Source organism: Trichosporon asahii (assembly GCF_000293215.1).
Source record: "Trichosporon asahii var. asahii CBS 2479 unplaced genomic scaffold scaffold00015, whole genome shotgun sequence".
NCBI classification, from domain to species: domain Eukaryota; kingdom Fungi; phylum Basidiomycota; class Tremellomycetes; order Trichosporonales; family Trichosporonaceae; genus Trichosporon; species Trichosporon asahii.
The window spans coordinates 76,645-99,087 of NW_014040909.1; the positions used below are offsets into that span (position 1 = coordinate 76,645).

General features: G+C 58.1%; 8 protein-coding genes across 8 annotated transcripts; 4 read left to right on the forward strand and 4 right to left on the reverse strand.

Annotated features, from left to right (window-relative positions):
* Positions 1 to 1,700: 1,700 nt before the first annotated feature.
* Positions 1,701 to 2,564, forward strand: A1Q1_07547 (uncharacterized protein; the record flags this gene model as incomplete). Its single annotated transcript, XM_014326942.1, has 3 exons — positions 1,701 to 1,749; positions 1,796 to 1,986; positions 2,073 to 2,564. 3 exons carry the CDS (start codon positions 1,701 to 1,703, stop codon positions 2,562 to 2,564), a joined length of 732 nt encoding a protein of 243 aa, XP_014182417.1.
* A 574-nt stretch (positions 2,565 to 3,138) lies between these two features.
* Positions 3,139 to 4,006, reverse strand: A1Q1_07548 (ribosomal RNA large subunit methyltransferase J; the record flags this gene model as incomplete). Its single annotated transcript, XM_014326943.1, has 2 exons — positions 3,139 to 3,737; positions 3,883 to 4,006. 2 exons carry the CDS (start codon positions 4,004 to 4,006, stop codon positions 3,139 to 3,141), a joined length of 723 nt encoding a protein of 240 aa, XP_014182418.1.
* Positions 4,007 to 4,252: 246 nt separating this feature from the next.
* On the forward strand, positions 4,253 to 4,898 carry A1Q1_07549 (uncharacterized protein; the record flags this gene model as incomplete). The annotated part of the gene is made up of 2 exons (XM_014326944.1): positions 4,253 to 4,560; positions 4,616 to 4,898. The coding sequence occupies 2 exons, from the start codon at positions 4,253 to 4,255 to the stop codon at positions 4,896 to 4,898; spliced, it is 591 nt and encodes a 196-aa protein (XP_014182419.1).
* Positions 4,899 to 5,284: 386 nt separating this feature from the next.
* Positions 5,285 to 7,866, reverse strand: A1Q1_07550 (uncharacterized protein; the record flags this gene model as incomplete). Its single annotated transcript, XM_014326945.1, has 6 exons — positions 5,285 to 5,656; positions 5,722 to 5,871; positions 5,927 to 6,267; positions 6,566 to 6,821; positions 6,923 to 7,443; positions 7,500 to 7,866. The coding sequence occupies 6 exons, from the start codon at positions 7,864 to 7,866 to the stop codon at positions 5,285 to 5,287; spliced, it is 2,007 nt and encodes a 668-aa protein (XP_014182420.1).
* A 2,283-nt stretch (positions 7,867 to 10,149) lies between these two features.
* Positions 10,150 to 10,502, forward strand: A1Q1_07551 (structural constituent of ribosome; the record flags this gene model as incomplete). Its single annotated transcript, XM_014326946.1, has 2 exons — positions 10,150 to 10,275; positions 10,332 to 10,502. The coding sequence occupies 2 exons, from the start codon at positions 10,150 to 10,152 to the stop codon at positions 10,500 to 10,502; spliced, it is 297 nt and encodes a 98-aa protein (XP_014182421.1).
* A 3,419-nt stretch (positions 10,503 to 13,921) lies between these two features.
* On the forward strand, positions 13,922 to 16,678 carry A1Q1_07552 (translation initiation factor; the record flags this gene model as incomplete). The annotated part of the gene is made up of 5 exons (XM_014326947.1): positions 13,922 to 14,955; positions 14,996 to 15,100; positions 15,150 to 15,265; positions 15,315 to 16,522; positions 16,583 to 16,678. 5 exons carry the CDS (start codon positions 13,922 to 13,924, stop codon positions 16,676 to 16,678), a joined length of 2,559 nt encoding a protein of 852 aa, XP_014182422.1.
* A 691-nt stretch (positions 16,679 to 17,369) lies between these two features.
* A1Q1_07553 (uncharacterized protein) lies at positions 17,370 to 18,724 on the reverse strand (the record flags this gene model as incomplete). The annotated part of the gene is made up of 5 exons (XM_014326948.1): positions 17,370 to 17,529; positions 17,744 to 17,962; positions 18,003 to 18,151; positions 18,223 to 18,348; positions 18,578 to 18,724. The coding sequence occupies 5 exons, from the start codon at positions 18,722 to 18,724 to the stop codon at positions 17,370 to 17,372; spliced, it is 801 nt and encodes a 266-aa protein (XP_014182423.1).
* Positions 18,725 to 19,763: 1,039 nt separating this feature from the next.
* Positions 19,764 to 21,651, reverse strand: A1Q1_07554 (uncharacterized protein; the record flags this gene model as incomplete). Its single annotated transcript, XM_014326949.1, has 2 exons — positions 19,764 to 21,219; positions 21,377 to 21,651. 2 exons carry the CDS (start codon positions 21,649 to 21,651, stop codon positions 19,764 to 19,766), a joined length of 1,731 nt encoding a protein of 576 aa, XP_014182424.1.
* Positions 21,652 to 22,443: the final 792 nt, after the last annotated feature.

The following is a 22,443-nucleotide window of genomic DNA, read 5'->3' on the forward strand; positions in this document are numbered from 1 at the left end:
GACCTGCTCCCCGGTTCGGACAATACCTCTGGACTACTTTGGACCAGAGCAACCCTGCTTCAATTGTAGAAACGATCTCCGCATGGTGGTTAGCCTGCGAATATTGCCCCTCGCACGAGCACGGTGGCTCATGTTCAGGCCCAAGATTCAACAGCCACATTACCTTGAGGGGTACTATTTCCCAGCTTATCAGGAAGACAGAGCCGCGATTGTGGGTCTGCAGGCCATCTAACCGCATGGCAGTGCGCAGACGCACTGAGCTGAAGTTCTGCCCGGCCGGCAGTAGAAAATTAAGGAAGAAGCCGGGAGATCCGGTCATCTCGAAGCAGGAACGCACTCAGCCGAGAACTTTTAGGCCACACAGAGTCCAGATTGTCATTCTCAAATGTCTGTGAGTTGCAAGAGTACACGCACAGGAACGGAAAGCCACACGTTTTGCCACTTGGCGAACTGAGAAGAGGGAACTCAACAGTGCAGTACAAGTTGTTCACCCAAGCGGCGATGATGGGCGCCTGCAAATCGCTGCAGACACAGATAGCAATTAGTGCGGCTATCCACACTCAGAGGAGCATTGCTTGCCTTCTACGGAAAAGGAGCAAGGCTGCCTCCTAGCCGACAGCGGAGTTCACGAGGGCGGGCAGATATCGGGCGATTCGAGAGTGGGTCGCATGACGGCTCGTTTTGGCCTGTGAGCGAGGCAGCGCAAGAGTCGGAGCTCTGCTGAGAAGTTTCGGAGACCGAAATTTGGCCTTGCTGGCTCAACATGCTTTGATCCAGGAACGTTGGCGGCTCTTATGACTATGCTAAGGTGGTGGCGCAAGTGGCACGTCGCTTGCCTTAATCCGGTGCAACCGTTTAAGCCACATCAGATGCCCTTGAAGTGTTCCGGACTACTAATCACGGGAAGTGCTAGCTCCTTTTCGGCTTCTGCTCCTGCAAAGTGGGTCTAAGGTTATTCTGCGCGATCAGCGTATCCGCCACTCGAGGGACTATTTCATCATGACGTTGGCGCTATGCGTTCTTATCAAACAGATGCTCGTTCTTTCTTCCAGAGGAGAGCACTGATCATAGCTGATAGTATCGATGACACGACTGATACGGTGTGTCATCGATGCATGAACGATCGCGGGTGGTCCTCGCTTCCTGAGACAGAGGTGACGTTTATCAGTCTTTGATACATTGGATTCAAAGTACGCTGATCTCTGTACAGGAATCACTCGAGCACTCCCTCGTCGTTACCTTCTGTCCACAACACGCAAACTCCTCTTATCCTGTTCGTACTGCGTCCCCAATCGCCTGCATGGAGATCTGTACTTCTGCTACAATCGCCTTCTCTCGTGTTTTCTGCCCTTACGCTACCACCGTGATTTACAACTCGACATACCACAAGCAGTCACCGTCCTGATCGCACGTACTCGACGTCGTAATGGATCATATGCGCTTATTTAGTTGGAACTTCTGCATCCGCCACGAGCATCGGGCAACCCCGACTGTACGATTGCGGCAGTGCGGGGCAGTTCGGGCCGACATTGCACCGAACCGTTGCCGCGCTATGCCGGGGTAAGCGGCCTCCACCACAGCCTCCACCGGTAAGTCGGTACACCGATGCCCACCATCGCCCAGCTCCATCTTCATTAGCTCCTTCCATCCTTATCCCGCACTGCTTTTCTTCACTCATTCGCGCAATAATGGCCTCGACAATGTCCCAGCGCGCGGTCCTCAAGTCCGCTCTCGCCGCCGGAGAGAAGGGTATCGGATACTGGCTCCGTAGTGCGGGCTCTGACCGGGATCGGAGGCTTCAACTGGGTACTGATCGACGGCGAGCACGGCCAGATCAACGACAAGGACTTTTACGAGCTCTCCTGCGCCGTTGCTGCAGCTGGTGCGAGCCCGATTGTCCGTGTGCCGAATGCAGAGGAGTACATGGTGAAGAGAGCCCTCGACTGCGGAGCTCACGGAATCATGACGCCGATGTGTCATTCTGCTGTAAGTACGGGTTGCCCTTGGCTGCTCGTTGGGGCTGTTCTTTCCCCCCACTTTCAAAAAGACGAGTTGCGTGTTGACAGACTCAGGAGGATGCCAAGAAGGTTGTCGCCTGGAACAAATACCCTCCCACCGGAACGCGTGGTTTCGGTCCGATGTTTGCCGGTCACGCTTTCGGTGTCAGCGAGGGCGAGTATGCTCAGAATGCCGACTCAGAGTGTCTCGTAATGGTGCAGATCGAGTCCCAGCGTGGTGTTGACAGCGTTGAAGAGATTGCGGCCGTGCCTGGTCTCGATGTCCTCTTCGTTGGCCCCTTCGACCTGTCAAAGTCCATGAACGTCCCCTTCGGCTCTAAGGAGCACCAGGACGCCATTGCTCGGATTCTGAAGGCCGCCCATGACAATGGCAAGACGGCTGCTATCTTCTGTTCGAATGGAGAGCAAGCCCGCCAGAGGCTGGAGCAGGGTTTCGACATGGTCTCCATCCACACCGACATCGGAGTCATCGTGCAGGGCATGTCGAGGGAGATGGGCATCGCGACCGGAAAGACGCAGGAGAAGAAGAGCGGGGGATATTCCTGAACTATGTTTTGTGAGATGGTAATGCATAACCGATAGAAGGCTGCTGAGTATGCCCCGAGCGACTGGGTGCCGTACTCGAAACAACTGAGTGCCGTTAGACTTTGCTAGGGCCGTGCTTGTTGACGACCGCGATCCTACTGATCGATTGGCTGTCGCGACAGCAGAAACTGTAGTCGCTCGCCGCGACGGCGGATGCGCCAGCGATGGGCAAAATAGACACCTTAAGATCCGCATACAACGTCGCGGGTTCAGTGCGAGGGCCAGGCCAAGCGGACTTACACCGGCCGGCCGATCCTCGCGCGGCAAGACACTACCGGCCTAGGCTTGAAGCTCATGTCTTGTTGGGCAGTGTTCGTATTGCAATCAAGCCACGGCTACACTTTCAGACCCGAGCGGCCTTTATACCCTAAACAGACCCAATAAGCCTCGGAGCTCTCTGAACGTGAGCTCTTCGGCTTATCCGTAATGACTCTCTGGAAGCAAGGCTCGAGGTGCTGCTTCCGAAACCGAACAAGATCAGGGTGCTCGAAGAACTTGAGTCTGCGTGCGTCAGCTCGCCTGAGAATCCAAAAGCTTACGCCATTGCGCCTCCCGGCTTAAGGACTGAATGGGCAAACTCGGTGGCCGCCTCAACGAGATCGAGCGATGCCTGTGTGTCTCGAGCCTTCACTCCCGACATTGCCGCCATCATGTCCGATAGCACGGTGTCGGCTTTGGCGGGTTTGGGCTGAGGAGTGCGGCGCCCCTCCGCGGTCTTCTCCGACTCATCAGCCTTTGCCTCCTGCTCTCCTCTGGAGAGACCGGACGAGTCCAATAGCGGAGTTTCAGATTTGGAGAGAGGCGTTGCAGCGGCTTCCGCAGTATTCTTCTCTTTATTGGACGGCGTCGGCCCATCCCCTGGTCTCAGCAGATCCCGGACCGCCTTCTGCACCTCGGGTGTGAGGAAGTCACCCTGCAGTGTCTTCACCCCAGACATGGGGTCGATGGGGAGTAGGTCGACAGCGACAACCTTCTTCACGCGCTTCGAACGGGCTGCAACTTGACTCCACCCGCCAGGTGCCGCGCCCAGATCGACAACGTTGCCCCGTAATATCCGATACTTCGCGTCGAGCTCCTGAATCTTGAACCCGGAGCGTGCGCGGAGGGGCTCGCTCGCTATGCCAAGGGCCTCAGCTGCAGTTAGATTTCAGTTGCAATACAACACATTGCAGGGTCTTCGAACAGCACAAGATAAGAGGGAAACTGGGAGGAAGGACAGGGGACGCCAGCCGAGTACGAGGAAGGCGAAATGAAGGGGACGGGGGGGAAGGCCACTTACTGTCTTCATCGAAGTCAAGAGAAGCTTGCGCCGCATTGCGCGCCCGCACGAACGGATCTCGAGCTTGCCGCGCCAGCCAGCGGCCTGACGAGGACGCCTTCAAGGCCGAGCGCGTTCCAAACATGACGTTAAGGGAACATGCGGTGGAGGCTGTTGTTGAGAGAAATCTCGTGCATGAGCAAGTGCGGGGTGGATTGCGGGGTAGATCTTGGGCGGAACCTATTCTTAAGTCGCCGGCCCGAGTCCTCTCCACCGCCGGGCTGTACATATGCCAACCACGCGCGATGTTCAGCGACTTGTCATCGCTTTGCAATCCTACTACCTGCAACTATGGTACGCAGCTTCCGATGATTGGAAGGGGTTAGCTAACATGCAGGCAAACGCATCCTCGAAACGCATTTCGGCCGCTAACAAGGCGGCCCTGCGCAACCTCGCGCGCAACCTCTACCTGATCAACGCACTTGCGCTCGGCGTGCGCTGGGTTAAGAGCAACGTTTATGGACGGCCTTTCCTGCCTAGTGGATTCGTGCTCTTCCTTCAGGTCGCAACATTCGTTGCAACTATTGCGGTCTGGCGGTGGTTTATTGCTATCGGCACCCCCCATACCGACGCCAAAGGCAACGTGAAGGTTGCTGAAGACCTTGCGGGTGGCGGCGTCATCGAACTCGCGTGGGACATGTGAGTGCATCTAAGGAGGAAATGCCTCGATGCTGTAATGTTAGCTGACGAGCAGGATCTACCTCACCTGGATTTGCACGCTCGGCTCGGCCCTCATCGCCCCCTGGTTCTGGTACCTCTTCCTCCTCATTCCGGCCTTCGGCGCTTGGAAGATCTACGGCGTCGCCAAGCCTTTCCTCGGCATGTTTCTTCCCGGCATCTTCGGACCGAAGGGACCCAAACCCGCTGCACAGGAGCAGGCGCAGGCCGCCCAGCCCGCCGAGTCCAAGAAGCAGGCCAAGCTTCGCGCCCGCATGGAGCGCGGCGACAAGCGCGTCCAGCAGGTCCAGCGCCGGTAGCTGCCGCGGCTAGCAACGTTCTTTTCGTTATATAGAGGGGCAATATCTGCATAGATGCACTATGATACATTGTACGCACTAGTTATACAAACGCATTTGCCTTCTGCCGCTTCTCCCGGAAGAAGGTGGCCATGGCGCGCGCGGCGCCACTCCAGTCGTCTGGCGTCTTCACGTCCTGCCCAATCCATCCTGGGAGCTTGTTGCGGATTCGTGGCGAGCTGTAACGCCGGTCGACGAGGAGGATGCACGCATAGTCGTTCTGATGCCGGATCGCGCGCCCGATGCTTTGGTTGACGGCACGCATGCACAAGTTTTCGTATAGCTCCCTTCCAGCAGAAGGTCCACTTTGTCGCTCAACATACTTCATCCTCTCCGCGAGCTCGGGACTAGAGGCGTTCGGGAACGGCAGGCCGACCATGACGACGCACCGGCCAAGTCGATCGGCGAAGTTGATGCCTGCTGGTCAGCTTCCCATCCACAGCGTGGTTTGGCAACTTGCCTTCCGAGAGTTTGCCCCCAACAACAGCAAACATAAGCGCCCCCGTCCGCTTTTCCTTCGGTGTATCGATAGCCAGAGCGTAATCGCGCAGAATAACATCTACCTCGCCGGTCGTTTGCGGCTCGTAGAATATCTTCTTCTTGGCACTGAACTTTTCCGACAGCCCTCCGGATCCGCCCCACGACGTCTTGAGGCGGTCGAGGAAGGCGTACGATGGCACGAAAACAACCACGCCGTCGGGGACCAAGCCAATCGAAGACTGAAGAACTGCCCCCAGCTCCATAACCTAATGTCAGCTCGCGGAGCAATCAGAGCGGTTCTCACCAATGAGTCATCTCCTCGGTTGGAGTACGTGAACTCCAAATCTTTGCGTCTCGGTCCACGCGAGACAACCTGTGTGAGGAGGTTGCTCTTAGGAATGACATGGGAGCACGAAATCGTCGCAAATTTGCTGCGAGGGATGCCTGGGAAAAGCTGATTGTAGAAATCCGAAAGCTTTTATCAGCTTGGTCATGGCTCGCAAACTTACCGGCTCCATGGTACCTCCCGCCAGAATGATGGCCCTTGCCCTCTCGACGACCTCCTGGAACCGTTCTGCAGGGTTCAGGAGAACGTATTTAAGGACAACGTCCTTGTCGTAGGTGAGGATGATGCGGCCGTCATCCTTCGCATCAGTGAGCGAGAGTAGGAACGCCTCCACGGCGTGGAAGGCTGCGATGGACGCATGCCGCACAGAGCTGCTGCGTTTCGCATTAGTCATCTGCTCCTCGAGGCTCTCCGCGAAGCCGCTGACCTTGCGCGCCAGCTTCGACTCCTTCAGGTACGCGACCATCTCAACGAGATTAACTGAGTCCGAGCCTGAGCCCTCGGCTGCACGCGACATCAGGTCGTTCACGTTCATGAGCTCGCCTTGCGCCTTCTTCGGGTTCGCCTTAGCCTCGAGCCCATATGTCTCGCACACGCGCGCCAAGCCGCGCAGGACCGACAACGTTTGTTTGATCCACAACACATGCCGCGGCTTCATTCTGTTCTTGAAGCGGGCGAGATACTGCGTCAACTGCATGCAGGCGCTTCGCAGGTGCGTGGCTGGTAGCGAGCAGGAGTATATCCCGAGGATGGTGTCGATGAGGTCTGCTATAAGCCACAGTTGTCAGAAACCGAGACTCACTATGCGCCTCATCGATGACAACGATTTGGCCCTCGAGGTCGATACCCAGCGCCTCTCGCGCGTTCTTCTGCAAAAGCAGGTTGTACGGCAGTGTGACGAGCTGCGCCTGCTTGACAGCCTTGCGAGTGGCGTAGTACGGGCAGACCTGGCGCTCCTTGCCTTCCAGAACCAGGTCCTCGATATCGCGCACTGTCGCGAGGACACTGTCCCTTGCGTCGAGCATGGGTCCGTCTTCCTTCGGCATGTACTGACATCGCTGGGCACCTAAAATCAGCTGCGCGGCAACACAGACAGCTCACCACTCTTCTGCATGTCTAGGCATGCTTCATTGAGGCGGTCTTCTCGTAGTGAGCGGACCTTATCGTTGATACACAACTGCCGTCTGGACGCAAGGGGCACGAGGCTAACGGGATCGTCGGACCCCACCGTCAGCTCCGCTTCAGCCGAAGCGGGCAACTCAGGTTCGCCGGAGAACGTCGTCTTGAGAAGCTCGGAAGTAAGCTGTCGCAACTGACTGTGCGTACGACTGGCGAAATACACCTTCGGAACATCCTCTTCTGCGACCTCATCATCAGCTCTCTGCTCGGGCTCAAGCTGGGCGAGGAGCGCCCGCACCTCGGCACTAAGGGCCGGCCCGTCAGAAGCGACAGCTTTCTCCTGCTCGTTGTCCTCGGGGAGGAACTCTTCCTCGCTCTTCATCTGCTTCTCGGCAGCAATTGTCGAGCTCGGCCGTGCTCGTTTGCCGGGTCCTCCAAATGCTCCAGCTTGGGAGGCTTGTCGAGCTCTGCGCTCCCGCTCACGTGCAGCTGACAGGCGTAAGACTCGCGCTTCTGACGCAGCCCTGAGCTCGGCCATGTGACGTTTCACAGCCTTCTCCACTACCCAATCCGGGTCTACTACGATCAGTTTGTTTTCTCCGCGATGAAACGCTTACCGTCGGGGTCATCCTCCTTGAACCGTCGACGAAGGTCATCCTCAGTCGCCTTGTCGAGCCGCTTTTGATGTGCCGAGAGCCAGGACAAAGTCGATGTAAGGAGCGTCAGAGATTTCCCTGTTCCTGTGGGAGATGAAACCTGTACGTCAGTACTGTCACTCCTGTGCAAGCCCACGATGGCAATCTTCCCGTCCTCAATCGCACCGAAGACGGTCTTCATGAGATCCAGCTGGATCTGGTATGGCGTGTAGGGGAATGGGAAGGAGGTTGGCGTGTCGAGATGCGGCAGCACGGAATGCTGCTCACCTGACCCATTCGCCGCATCATCACGCCTCGCGATGGCGCCCGAAGCCGTGTCGAGCGCCATGGGTGAGATGTGGTAGGGTGGACAAACGGATGACAATGAGGAATGTCTGAATTTGTTTGCGACGCGTCGAGCGTGCCGTGCCTGAGTGGCAAATGGGAGCGTTTTGGTGACGACATGCCAGAACTCTATCGTTCCGTGGCCGACTTCGACCCTCACACCTGGCTGTCTTGCTCTGCTCAAACGAAAACATGATGCCGGTCGTCCTCGCCCCGTATAAAGCCGGATATCGGTGTGGGAATCGGTGCTTGCAACAGAAATGCATATAATCACAGTCTCCGCTTTACTCTGACGACACTCTGCTGGGCATCGTTCTCGACCCTCCTACTTATCCTTGAAGGTCAACGAGATGCCGTTGACACAGTGCCTTTCGTCGGTGGGAGTGGGAAAGCCTTCACCCTTGAATACGTGTCTGACAGTTAGCTTAGACCCGCGTTTAAGACGTCGCCATTTCCATGCGCGCGAGGGCTGTAGTCCAAACAACCGGCAACTCACCCAAGGTGCGATCCACTGTCGTCAGTCTCTACACAAACTACGCCCAGCTTACCAATTAGCACAGGTGATCTCAGTCCTGAGCATCCCCATGGATCTGTCCTCATGGCGGTTCACTGCGCCGGGCACGGTGTCGAAGAACGCGGGCCAGCCGCAGCCTGAGTTACTGCACATCAGCCCTCCCGTGTATGCGCTGTTTGAAGCTTAACCCGATGTATGGCATGCGCACCCATGAGAGCATCCAGACACCTCTGTCGACGAGTTGTCGATGCGCCGGGAAGGTAAAGCGCGCCATTCACCCCCAGTCCACTCCGCAGCCTTCTGCACTACTCACAACTTCTGCTTGCTGGTGTATAACGGAGCATCGCAGGCGGCGCAACTGTACACGCCCTCGTCCTGCTTCTTATCATAGGGGTGCGAGCCAGGCGCCTCGGTACCCTTCTGGCGGAGGACGCGGAACTGCTCAGGACTGAGCTGGGCACGCCATTCGGCATCGGTCTTATTGACGTTTGGGGCGGACATGGCGCGGACTTGGAGAAAGGTAGCTACTCGAGCGGGGCGGACGGTGCGGGGAAGGCGGGCTGCGAGTGAAAGTGGTCTCATAGAGTAAGCACGAAGGCGAAGTTGCTGGAGACAGTCTTTGTCAGAGCTCGTTGGGAAGGTGGAGGCGGAGATGACGTTACCGGTGAGTCACGTGTTGACAGTGATCTGCATGGCATTTCGGACGGAGAGAGTCACATAGTTAGCCCACCCAGCTGTTCAAAATGCACGGAGTGTGGTGCGCAAAACATGGTGTTCGTCAAGGCGTACTGGTCCAGGCAACAAAGAGCTTCATGCTGCATGCCGGCTTGCCAACGTGGCTCGTCCATAGTTGCCGCAGCTGGCGGCCAGCCGTATGTCCGTTGAGGAGAGTCGCTTCCTCTACCCGAATCACCCATAGACGGTCTTCGCGCGCTATGCGCAGAACCCTCTTGATCGCAAAGGCAGGTCTCAACAAGAGAGACGGCGACGGCAAGGGCAGGGAGAGGAGGTCAGGCCTCAGAGCATCTGACCTGACCGCTAACCTTGCTGCAAGTGCCACTCCACGTGCACAGATTGCGGAGAATGTCGGCGATACGTCCACGTGTTCGAAAACGTCGAAACCGCTAAATTGCTATGATGGAAATTTGGTCCCGTCGTACGCTGCGAGAGGTGCTGCCGGGTTGGGAGCAAGAGTGAATGCATCGTCTTGCTGATCCTCTAACCGTCAAACTTCGACCAGGTTAATCAAAATGGCTATTGGTGCGTACCCCGATCGACACACGACGAGGACATATCGATCTCCGGCGAGAACAGACATCGCGAGCGCTGGAAGCAAGTCGACAGAGCTGCTCGAACAGCAGGGACGGAAATTTTGGACGAGATCGGACGACTGGAGACTGGAGACGCGCGGCCATCAATGAGGGCGGACCTGTGACCGTGTGCTTCGTGCTGTACTCTCGGGGGACACGCTGCTCGTTGGAAACAAGATCGATCGTTGCGAATAGAAGGAACGGAGGCCTCAGACAGGTCCTCTTTCGACTTTGTCCCCAGACGACCATCTCTGCGATCGACCGAACAATTGAACACGCTCAGCTGCGACATGAAGTTCCTCTCGAATGGCAATTCAGCGCTCGAAAACGATGTCCTGTTCTCCGGAGATTCTGTCCAAGCTAAAGACCTGTGAGGAGAAGCTAACCGTCAGGCCTCGCTTCTGACCGCCGCAAGTCCCGCAAGGCTCACTTCTCCGCCTCTTCGGGCGAGAAGCGCAAGATCATGTCCTCTCCTCTCTCCAAGGAGCTCCGCGGCGAGCACGGAGTCAGGTCGATCCCTGTTCGCAAGGACGACGAGGTCCTCATCGTTCGGGGCAAGTACAAGGGACGTGAGGGCAAGGTCACCCAGGTCAGTATCAGAACATGTTGGGAATAGCCTGTCGGAACCCAGAAGCTGACATCCAGGTCTACCGCAAGAAGTGGGTCATCCACGTCGACCGTGTCCACGTTGAGAAGTCCAACGCCGCCACCGCCCCCATCGGCATCCACCCCTCCAACGTTGTCATCACCACCCTTAAGCTCGACAAGGACCGCAAGGCCATCCTTGAGCGCAAGGGCCGCAAGACCGCGGCTTAAGCGTCTCAACGCATGCGCATGTTAGAGGGCCGTAGTGGGATGTACCTATGATACACTGGACATTGGAGAGAAGCGGAGCTGGAACTAGGAGAGAGGTCAGCGCAGGATAGGCGGTACCCGGGGTCAGGCTCGACGTGCGGAACGGTGTATGGGACCTGCAAGTCGCTCGTAGGGGAGACACTGACATGAGCAATGAACACTTACTGCATCTCCGCAGCCCGTCGACCAGAGTCTACGAGGCGAGACAAGCGAAGGAAGGGTCCGAGAGCCGCGGCAAACGTCTTCGGAGAGTGCGCGTGGAGAGGCAGCCTACGCCTCTAGGCGGAATGGAGACCTTGGTGCCGAGGGTGCAGTTGCTGTCTCACGCTGCCGATCGCAGGATCGCAGGGGGGATCGCTGATGAGGGGATCTCAGTGCAACTCCCCGAGGAACGTAACATCGCAGAGCCCGCTGGCATGGACATTAACGTTTCCGCCGGCAACGGCGAAGCAGAGACGGAGAATGCACATCGCCTGAGAGCTTTGCGCTGTGATTATGCTGCCTGTCTGCACTCCACAGCGGATGGGTGTCTAAATGCGTCCTGGCCAAGCCCTTACCGCCTGATCCCGTTTGATCTAGTCCAAATCATACATCCGTGTGGCCAGGTATGTCCGTCACCTCGTCGGTGTCCGCTGTTCGGACATCGTATCGGTAGTACGATCGCATATCGGGCCCATCGGGCGTCGGACTTGCGTTCGCCTGGCTCGTACGCACATCCGCTCCGTCTTAGGTCTGTCTGACATGGGAACTCTGCTCCACAGACACAGCCGACCTCCTCGGCAGATCGGCAGATGGACCATCTGCCACCCGTGTTCAACAGTGGACGAGTTAGCCCTACAATCTGTTCACTGCCACACTCCGATCATGTGCCGTGCACGAGCACACCATCGCTAGGAGCGGAGCCAGCGATATCCTTAGTCTCTTCGAGCTAGAGTTAGGGCAGAAAAGAATGAAACTATCGGTGACTGAACCTGCTGCTGTCGAGGTAACCGCCCATCGGCGGTGCTTGTTCTGCCCGTTCCGCACTCCGCATATTCGCGGTCTTCATCACCTCCGCACCTTTCATACACTCCGACGAGCACATCGCCTCCTTCATGCCGGTTCGGCACCGGAGATTTCCACTTGGTGGCACCAGCTCTTGCTTATGTTCAGAATCGATTATTGAACCGCCATGTGTAGGATGCCTCGTCAGACCTCAGCGGGCGTCTCGATGTCGGCGTGCTATGGTCATCAGTGAGATTATTTTCGCTCTCAGGAAAGGAGGATCTCAGCACAATGAAGGCTGATGCGTCATAAGCGTCAATACCACACCGCCGGCAACACTGACGAGTATTCACTGGCGCCTGGTCCATAACCCGCTCGCGTCGCTTGGAGAATTGCCACGCTGACCGCACTGCCACGGTAGTCGGCAATGTTGAACCAGACTTATGATGAAGATCACGAATCGCACTGAAAATAGGTGAGGCGGGCCGGCTTGCAGTCGGTAGCAGTTGGCATTCAGCTGCCCTTTGCGGCCCAAAGTATCACAAGTCCAGCTTCCGGCTGTCTCAGTGTCCTATCTAACATTCGGCGTTAGGCCAGTATCGTAAATGCACCAAGAGAGAAAGGAGCAGAAACAGATGCAGTATCCGTGCTTTGTAGTTCGTCGAGCCGACAGGCAACATGTATGCTTTCGTGCAGCATCAGTAGTGTGCCACTTCACCCAGCCACAAATCGGTCTTCACAGTCCAGATTCAACCTGCCGGACCCGCCATTCCCGCTCTCTACCGGCAATGCCGATCATCGGCAGTGCGGCAGGGACTGGCTGACTTTCTGGCTCCGCTCACCCCACTAAGCGAACGCTGCGTCGTCTGTGATTCAGATCGCCCACTCCTCTTGCCCGACCTTCCCCACTCTGCAGAAACTTGGTTTGCGTGCTGCCATGCTGGAATCGCCTGACCATTGAGGCATGCTGAGCAGAGAGTGCAGAGCGGAATAGCGGCTCAGCGGCAGCTCCCATTCGAGCAGGATGTGTGGCGCCGGGCGTCTGTGGCTGCTGCCCGCTGGGCCCGCTGGCTCGAGCAGGGCGGGCAGACCTGGGGGCTATGGCGCCGAGTCCAGGCGAGTTCAGGCAGTTCAGACTCTGCCAGGCTCCAATGGCGTACTGGCTGGCGTTGGGGCGTGCACTCTTGCTTACTCGTCAGACCCCACTCTGTATTCCGTCTTTCCATGCAACTTACATCCATAGCTTGCACCAACAATGACAATCTTCTGGACTAGGATCGTGGAAGGGCTTTCGAGGACGACTAGCGAATTTGAAAGTGGGTAGAGTAATTCCGTAATGTGCGCATGCTCCGCAATGTCTGTCTGCCGAGCCATCTGAGCTACCGGCTACAAGGGCAGGGCTCTAGACTCGCTTTGAGAACAGGAACCAGGCACGGGTGTGCTGTGGCCCCGTCCCTTAGCCTTGGCTGACTGACACTGGACGCCGGTCGCCTGGGCTCGAAGGGCTCGAAGGGGCTGTTGGGCGCTCATCGTCTGGAGCCTCTAGCGCTTGCTTGTGGTCGGGTCGTTAATGGGCCGTACGCGGACCCACCATGCACGACACGGCGAACGACCACCCAGCAACTCACTCACGGCTCAGCTAAGCACTGCGCTCGCTGTCCTCGCCTCTCTCAAGCAGTCGCAGTCACTCTCGCACGGCGTACTCACGTCCAAGCTCCGCGCCCTTCATCAGACCTCGTAACAGCATCGCTCTTCTCTCGACCACCCTCAATCCCTTCAACCCTACGCCCGACGTCACACTGCAACCACGCACACCGCACGCGCACACTCACACTCGCCCCCTCCCCCGCATCCACCCCGCCATAGCCCTTCCACCAATCCTCGTCTCGCACACCGCCCGTCTCTCGTCCTTCCTCATCACCCACACGCCCTCACACTCACACCACACACCCTCCTCCCCTTTCCTCTTCGATCACCCCGACCACGTCATGAACTAGACTCTGGTGACCCTCTCACGTTGCGGCCCTCGACGACGATCTTTTCGCTACGACTTTGACCTGCCCCTTCCCCCTTTCCTCCGGACACGGACACTATCGCCTGCACCCATCTCATTTCCGCTACCTGCATTGCATTATCACGTATACGCATACGATTATCAAGCTTGCCCGGCTCCGATTGCAACTGTATCCCAGTATTCCTCTCAACGTATCCCAACGGCTAGTACTTGTGACCCCGTGCAAGACCTGTCTCACAATCATTTTTACCCCGACCATCGACCTGGCGCTCGTCTGCCCGTCTGCTCGTCTCCTCGACCGAACGCCAACGCCTGCCGACGGCTGCAGAAAACCCGCTTTGAGCATTGTCAGATCTCTTGGGAACCTCCATTGAACTGAACAATGACTCAAGGTCGCGACAATGCCGGTGCATCTGGCACGCCTGCCTCTGCGTCCAGTGCAGCCGCAGCGTCCGCAGCGCCCGCAGGTGTTACTGGCGCAAAGGCCTCTGTGGGCTCTGCTTCGGACACTGTGTCGAGGGCAGAGTACACTGCGCTTGAGTCGCGGTTAGCTGCGGCTGAGGCTACCATCGCCGCCCTGCAGAGCAAGCTTGCAGTCGTCGAGGGACCTGCTTCCGACAAAGCGGCGCCCACCGGCAAGCCTGCGCTGGGCAAGTCACCCTCTGGATCATCTGCACTCGCTCCTGGGTCGGCAGCGGCAAACGCAGTATCCCCGTCTGGACCTGGAAGTGCGGCGGCCTCGGGTTCGAACGCTTCGGGCGCTTCGAGCATCCCGTCGTCCAGCGCATCTGGGTCCGTGGCCCGCACGCCCCCCGCGCCATCGGAGGCAAGCGAGGCGTCGATCGCCGCACTCACGCAGCAAGTCGCAGCGCTCTCGACGAGCGTCGCGCAACTGCAGCGTCTGCAGACCCAGTCTATGGTGTCGCCCATGAATGGGCACCCGTCTCACCCTTCGCATGCGCACCAGCACCAGCAGCACCAGGGACAGCACCAGCACCAAGGTGCGCTGCACCAGCAAATGCGCATGCCGCCCCCTCCTCCGCTCGACACAAACCTCGGTAATCTCCCAGGAATGGCGCATTCGGGGCACTCTGCGCATTCCGTCACGAGCCCGTTCCCACAGCAGGGATTCCTCGGCGGCACGCCCGGACCCCGGACGCCGATCAGCCGTCCGTTCTCGGGCCTGATGTCGGCGGACGACAAATGGGGCGCCCCCGGGCAGGGCCCAGGCAGCCGCAGCAATGCTGGAGGTAATCAATGGAACTCCCAGGGGCCTATCATCCAGACGAACGGCATCAGCGGCATGAACAGCAACATTGGCAGCGGTGCGGCGGCCCCAGGCGCAGGCATCGTTGTCACGAAGTGGGAGCACTTGAACCTCAAGGTGGAGCTCCTTCGTTCCATCTCGAAGTACGGGTGAGTCTGGTATGTGGTGGACTTGTATTGACAGTTGCAGGATTGGTCCGCCGAACAAAATTCAGGCTCGAGTTCTTCCATTCATGCTCAAGGGCTCGGATATCATCGCTCAGGCGCCGCCCACCCAGGAGCGCATCATTTCTTAGTGAGTGCTGTGCAGCTCAATCCTTCGCTGCCCGTAGCTGACACCTCAGCGTGATCCCTGCCCTACAACTATGTCTGACACTACCCCCGCCGCAGGGGCCGTACCGGGGACCGGCCGTGATCATCATCACCACGACGGTCGACCAGGCGACGCAGTGCCACAAGCGTGAGTAACGTACAATTCGCCTGCTGCTCGTCATAGCTAATTGGTGCAGTCGTCGGCAATGTCGGAGGGCCACTTGGCGTGCGCGCGGCGCTTGCGGCCGGTGCGGCGGGCTCGAGCGGGCTGCCAAACGAACTGGCAGCGATGCAGCGCGACCAGATCCAGATCCTGATTGGTACGCCGGCCAAGGTGAACGAGGTCATGAACATGCGCGGTGGGCTTTCGGGGGCGGACTGCCGCCTCCTGATCCTTGATGAGGTGGACCAGCTGATCGCGCGCAATCTGTATGAGAACGTTCTCAACATTGCGCGCATACTTCCATCCCCGCGGCGGTCTGGTCCCGGTCTGACACCGGGTCCTACGCCCTTCTCTCCCGTCGTCGGCAGCCCTTACGATGGCGGTCAGCAGTCCCCCTTCAACCCGCAGAGCAAGACGCCATTCCCGGCGGCCCAGAACTCCCGCTTCTCGACCCCAGGCCCGGGCGCAACGCCAACCTCGCCTACACCACCGATTGAGAGGCAAACCTGTCTCTTCTCCAACACGATCCCCACGGATGTCATCAACTTCTCCCAGTCGCTGCAGGTGCGCGACCCGGTGCGCGTCTTAGTGCGTCGTGAGGGGGCCACGAACTCGCAAGAGTCTGTGAGCAGTGTCACCCCCGGCGTGAACCTCAAGCACACGTACGTCTACCTGACGATCACGGGGAGTGCGCGCTCGGAAGAGTCGTCGGAGTCCGGTCCAGGGACTATCGGCAGCGGTCGCAACCCCGGCGCAACTCTTAGCGAGGAAGCGACCCGCGCCAAGGAGTACAAGCTCGACATGCTCGTCAAGATGCTTGACGACTATCCCCTGTGGCAGGCCATCATCCACGTTGGCACCTACGCCATGCTCGAGGCAGTCCTATACAAACTTGGCTCTCGTCAGTGGGAGACCCTGTATCTGTCCTCCGACATGCCCCCGCCACAACGCAAAGCCGTCCTGGCCCAGTGGCGCATGAGTGTACCGGGGAGTGGACCCCGATTCCTCGTCTGTTTCGACGTCACCCCCAAGCCGCCCGATATTCCCTGGACGCCGCTCGTGATCAACTTTGACCTGCCCCGAAGTGTGGAGGGCTACGCGCTCCGCGCGGCCGCTGCCGTCCCGCAGGCCCCGCGACAAGGCCAAGTCAACCACGTCAACGGCGTCATCGTGTCCTTCGTCCAGGCGGCCGGAGGCGACGTGGAGATGCTCCGGAGTACGGAGTGCGCGTACCGATTCAAGGTGAGTGAGAGAAAGGAGTGGACGTGGAGCGAGCGATGCTGCATCCGGGTGAGCTGGCAGGGAGCTCGCTCGCCCAGCTGGCTACGGTGGGAGATCAAAGCTGACAACCAGTCCGCCGAGATTCCGACCGTGTTCCACGACCTGTTCCAGCATTAGTCGCCCTTACACCTCTTAGACTTTCAGGCTAGAGTGTACAGTTTTCAGATTCCAAACCATAGCACAAACACAACTGAACAACCCGCACAAGTCCACACGACGACAACATGGCAACATGGCAACATGTCCACAATCCCTCACAAAGCCTTTTACCAATTTTCTCCACTTTTTTGTCACTCTATACTATACTCTCTCGCGAGCAACACAACGAACCAAATCATCTTCATACGCGGCCCCGACGGGCTGCGCGATTAGTACACTTTGCGTCATGCATGTAGCTGTATCTGGTGACCTGCCCATTCCTGGCACATTGTGGGCTTGCAAAGAAGGGAGGAAAGAAAGATCGGAGTGAGGGGCTGTCCTACCATGGGAGGAGTTGCATGTGGCGAGCAAGACCAGCAATGTCGATTCCGTCTCTGCGCCGTGGTCGGTCGGGGAGCAGGAGCCCCATGACATCGTCAATGAGCTCGCAAGCTCCTCCTCTGCTGCTGTGGGTCGGAACTCATGTGCACTCGTATTAATCACTATTCATAACTACATCCCCTATCGACTAGTCGCTATCCACTACAGCTCTCTGCTCTCTTCCCCACTCAACGCATCGAGCACTGCACGCCCCCGCGCCGCGTCGGACTGAGCATCGCGCCTCCACCTCACGCCGTGGGCATCGCGCTTCGCGCTCAGCTCGGGGAGTTTAGAACGTCTCATCATCCAGCAACTCCCCCTCCTCGCCGTCGGGCACCTCGAACCCTTCCTCGGTCTGGTATAGGATCTCCTGAATCTTGGCGAGCGTATCCCGTTCCTGCTCGTCGACGTCTTCGAGATTGATGCGCTCGCCGACAATGAGCTCGATGCTGCGGAGTTCTGGCTGTCAGCGAGCTGCTTCCAATACCGAAGGCGGGCAAAGTGTTGAGCTAGTATGATTTGACACTTGGGGTCCACCCCGCCGCGAAGGGATCACTGGACCGCTCGGACAGGACAAAGGAAGCGCGCTTGTCGCCCATCGCGCTGGCCTCCTCACTCCCGTTCGCATGGGGCTCTCGGCCGAAAGAGAGAGGGAGAGCTCACTCACTGGCAAAGTAGAAGTCACGCTCTTTCTCCAGCCCCTCGCACGTGGACTGGAGCTCGCCGACTTGGGCGTTGAGGTGCTGGATCTGCGCGTTGCTAGCGGCGCTGGTGGAGCGGGAAGCGGCGGCGCCGCCGGCGGACGCGAGGCTGGGGCGACCGGACGCGACACGCGCAGTGGGGCCGCGCGACGGTGGTGTCGGTGCGGCACGGTGGCCGCCGCTGTAACTTGTCAGTATCAAAGCTTTATCTCGCAACTTACGCCCGCTCGACTGCGTTGTACTCCTCCCCGCGCGAGTTCGAGTCCCAATACTTCTTCATCCACTGCAAAAACTCGAGGTTGTCCTGCATCTTGCACTTGACGAGGCGCTCGACAGGGATCGGCTGAGCGTTAGCACGGCCACAAGCCGGCTGAAGTAGCGAGGTTTTGCGTACAGCGATGCCCGGTTGTGCTCAATCACCGCCAGCCCTACCGAACTCACCTTCGGAATGCGATGCTTCGTGAACGCCTTCTGCAGAATCTTAAAGTTGTCCAGGTACTCGTACTCCATCTTGGCGTTCATCTTGAGGCGGCTCATGGGCAAGTCACCGTAGATGGAGTCAAGGATCTGACGTCAGTTTAGCAAGACCCGATCGAAGTTGAAGTCGCCTCCGCTCAATGCCCCGGTTACGACATATCGACTGAGGCTGCACTGGCAAGGCCGAAGTCGAGTTCCGGTCGAGGAGCAGGACCCGCGCCGTGCAGCAGTGGGCTGAGGCATCGAGGTGCCTTCGCGAGCGCCGAGCTCGGCCGCGCCGCACGGATCGAACTGCTCGACTAGCGGTTCGTAGACTTACCTGACAGTAGATGATACCCTTGCCGCATTCCTCGACCTTCTGGATGACATTCGGCGCGAGCAGCTCGTTAAGCCATGCTAGGAGCTCGCCGCGGGCTGAGGTTAGCTCGAGGTCGCAGACTTGAGAGCTGAGGGTGCAGGACGGCATGTGCACTTGGCGGCGAAGCGTTCGCGGGGAAGACCCAAGCTCGCTTGCGGGCGAGGGCGCAAACGTCCAGCGATGGGCTTGTGGGCGGCGGCCGCGACGGACACACGGCCAGAGCAGAGACCGAGAGATGGAGCCGCGTCCACTGCACAAAGGCGGTGTCCTCGGCAGCGGGGTTGTAGTGTCGCCGCCTGTCCCGTCAAGTCAGGACTCACACTCTCCGGTGTAAATGGACATGGTCGTCGGCGGTGCTTGCAGCTGGCGGTGTGTGCGAAGGGGAAGTGCGTAGGTGAGTCAGGCGTGGACGATGACGGTGGGAGTGTAGGGGTAGGTATGGGAGATGCAAGGAAGGCTGGGGAGTGTGTTGAATGCTGAGATCGGTTGGAAGTGACGAGACGAGAAGGGTTGTATTGATTTCGACACAGGCTAAGCAATTGCGAGCTCTGACCGAGTGTAACGAGTGGACGGACACTGCGCTGACGAGGACAACACCCAGCGCAGCCAGACACGACGCGACCTGACCGATCGCCCCTTGACGTGTTTGGTCCCGCGGCCCGGACTAGGGCCCCTGACCATGTGGCATCAGGCACGGAGATACCATCACTGTGAGTGAACGAGCAGAGGGCGCTGCGCTGTATTGCGATGTGGGCTCGACAGTCCGGATGGTCAGATATCCCTTCAGACCCATGATCAAGGTGCAGCTGAAGCAGGCTGTTGAGTCTCATGCAGGTAAAACTTTTGACCAGTCTGAGTTTTAAATCAAATCGCGGTCGGAGGAAGCCCTCGCTAGATTCGATGTCTCCCACGGCGGTATCGAGACCAATGTCATCCGTTCCGTTGTCCAGTGGTGTCCCCGCATGCACATTCGTTCAGGTATCGCCGCCAGCTGACAGCAGGGGGAAATCGCACACTTCATGCAGAAGCGTAAGGGACAATGGAAGATGCCCGAGAAAGGACAAAGTCGCATCTGAATCTACCCAAAGTCTATGTCTATTAAACGGCTGTACTGAACCCCTACGACGTTCGCCCAACGCTCTCAACTCTAGGCCGCCGCAAACTCGGACCTAGCCCTAATCCTCGCACCAATTCGCTTGAACACGAACGGGAATGGCGTACAACAGAACAGCAGCCCCGCAAGCAAACAAGTCGCGCCTACTGGTCCGAGGCGGTCGTACATCTGGTTTCCGAACAGGGGGAAGCCAGCCGCAAAGCTGCTCCTCATGAACGAGTTGCTCGCGAGCGCACTGGCAGCCACAGGTCTGTATGCGTCCACAAGGTAGGTAAAGGTAGCGTTGTAAGCGTACACCAGTCCAGTGCCGAAGAACATGGACAGGACGATGGGCACCATCCAGTGCACGCTCTTGAAACACGTGAGGCCCAGAAGCAGAAGGCCGATGGGAGCAAGCACGGCACCGAACTCGCCCATGTACAGGCGGGTTTCGGGAGGGGCCTTGCCGTCGGGAGAGCGCGAGGCGACGCGCGCATAGTACCTGTTGAAGTAGGGCTGCGTAGCACCGGAGATGAGCTGGCCGACGCCAATCCCGAGGAACGCCAGGCCACACTCTTGCATGTTGAAACCGTACTGGTGACGGAAGATGTAGGGAATGCCTCCGAAGGAAAGGTAGAGAATTCCGAGCAAGAGGGCAGACCAGAGGTCGAGAAGGAGGACCATGGGTTGGGTCGCGAGGAGGATGAACGGCGTCTTGATGCTTCGTTTCAGGGCCATGACGAACGTCTCCTGCTTCAGTTCCATGGGAGCGCGGTAGTTCTGTCCCGTCTCCTTCCTCATCCTCTTCGCCTTCCTCTCCAGCAGTTTCGGCGCAAACGTCTCCGGGACACAGATAAACAATCCAACCAAGCAGACAAACGCCCACATGATCACAACGTAGTACGTCCACCGCCAGTCGGGCTGGTTATAGTTGATGAAACCAGCAATCAATGGGCCGAGAATGGGACCCATGAACGGTGAGATGGACCAGATTGTCATGGGTGTCGCGACGGCAGCGTTCTCGAAAACGTCCGTCACGAGACCGCCGCTGACGGAAAGGAAACCAGAACCGGCGAAACCCGTGAGATAACGGAAAATGAAGTGCACGCTTGGCGTCGTGGAGAATGCGACAGGAAAGTTGAACAGGAAGAAGATGAGCAACCCGTAGTGAAGTACCGGGGCGCGGCCCACAAACTCAGAGACCGGACCCAGAAGCACTGCCGTTAGCAATGGAATGGGGCGAGGTCGCGTATAGTCTTCCTCCCCGCCGTCGAGCACGAGCAAGGGTTGCTGCGCAGGCAAGAGAACTGAAAGAGATTGACACTCACAAGGACCTGTACCGAGACCCATGACGAAGCAGGAGATGGACAGTACACAAACAAGCTCCGAGATGTGATACGCCTTGCTCATGCCCGGGTACGTCTGCGCCGCCATCGAGGAGCAGCATGTGATGCACAAACAAGAAAACGAGAGGATCGCGACCATAAGCCTGGCGTTAGCAAGCTCCAACCTGCCATCGTATAGTAGAAGCCGAAGGGAATGGGGAGTGTGTTAGCCATCAGCAAACTATAACGAGGGGCCGTCTCGACCGTCAGGAAGAAGGGGCAGAGGTCCCTTCGAATGCTTTGTCGCTTCTCCACTTCTTCGGATAACTCCTCGGCACTCACCACTTTCTCCACGCTTTCATATTCAGCGGGTTGCATCTGTCCCCCGGCCCGTCCCATGTGACCTCGATGTACTCCTTCTCCCCCATCTCCGGAGCCACTCTCGTAGATCGTGTGTCGGCATCGCTCAGTCCTTCATTCCCCTCGCCGATAGCCTCGGTGTCTCTCCGTGAAGCGCGAGAGGTGATAGGACTGAGATGAACCTCGGGGACGAACTCGGGATCATGATAGCTCGACGTTTGCGATTTCGTACGCTCCAGGCTGTTGTGCCGAGACATTGCTGTTGAAATTTGGGTGGAGCAGGGCGAGCGGTCTTATCGCGGCATGTGGGAAGGGAAAGATTATCACGGCTAAGAATTCTCGGTTGTTAAAGTAGTCTAAAGAGCTGAACGTCGGAATGCGTATGTGACCGAGTGCGTGAATGTCCGTCAGCGTGAAGGTGTGGGGAGAGCTGGAGCGGTCGAGAGTGAATGTGCATGCCGAAATTGAGTCGGCAAGATGACAGGCGACTTACTCAGCAGATAGCGACCGCTCCGTACTCGGACCGCAGATGGCCGCCTGCCGCCCCCCCAGGTCAGGGGCTGCGGCAACTGCTGGTGCGCGCGTGCGCGGGGTACTAACGCGGGGGCTGTTGACACCCATCACCACTATCCGCACACTCAAGGCACGGCTGGGCCCGAATCGGAGTCTTTCTGTCCGCAGACGCAGCGCCGTGCCTGGTCTTTACTGATTCTATTCTTATTACCCAGTGATGGGCGTTACTATATTCCGCTACAGACTTTTCCCTAATACTGCAACGCCGAGTAATTCCAGGCACGGTCAGGCACAGCCTGACGTGTACATGAGGTGGACTGTGATACGCCATGTTCCCTTACGTCAGGGTCATTTGCTTCCGCGACGCCACCACGACTCGTTGCAACGAGTTGCAACTCATGTCCTTGCAACTCGATCCTTCTTACAAGCCGCCATCCACCCCGAAATAACGCGTTTCTGACCAATCTGACTGCAGAAATGGACTCCGACGAAGAAATAGTCCTAGGAGCAACCCCTGAACGATTCCTATCGGACAG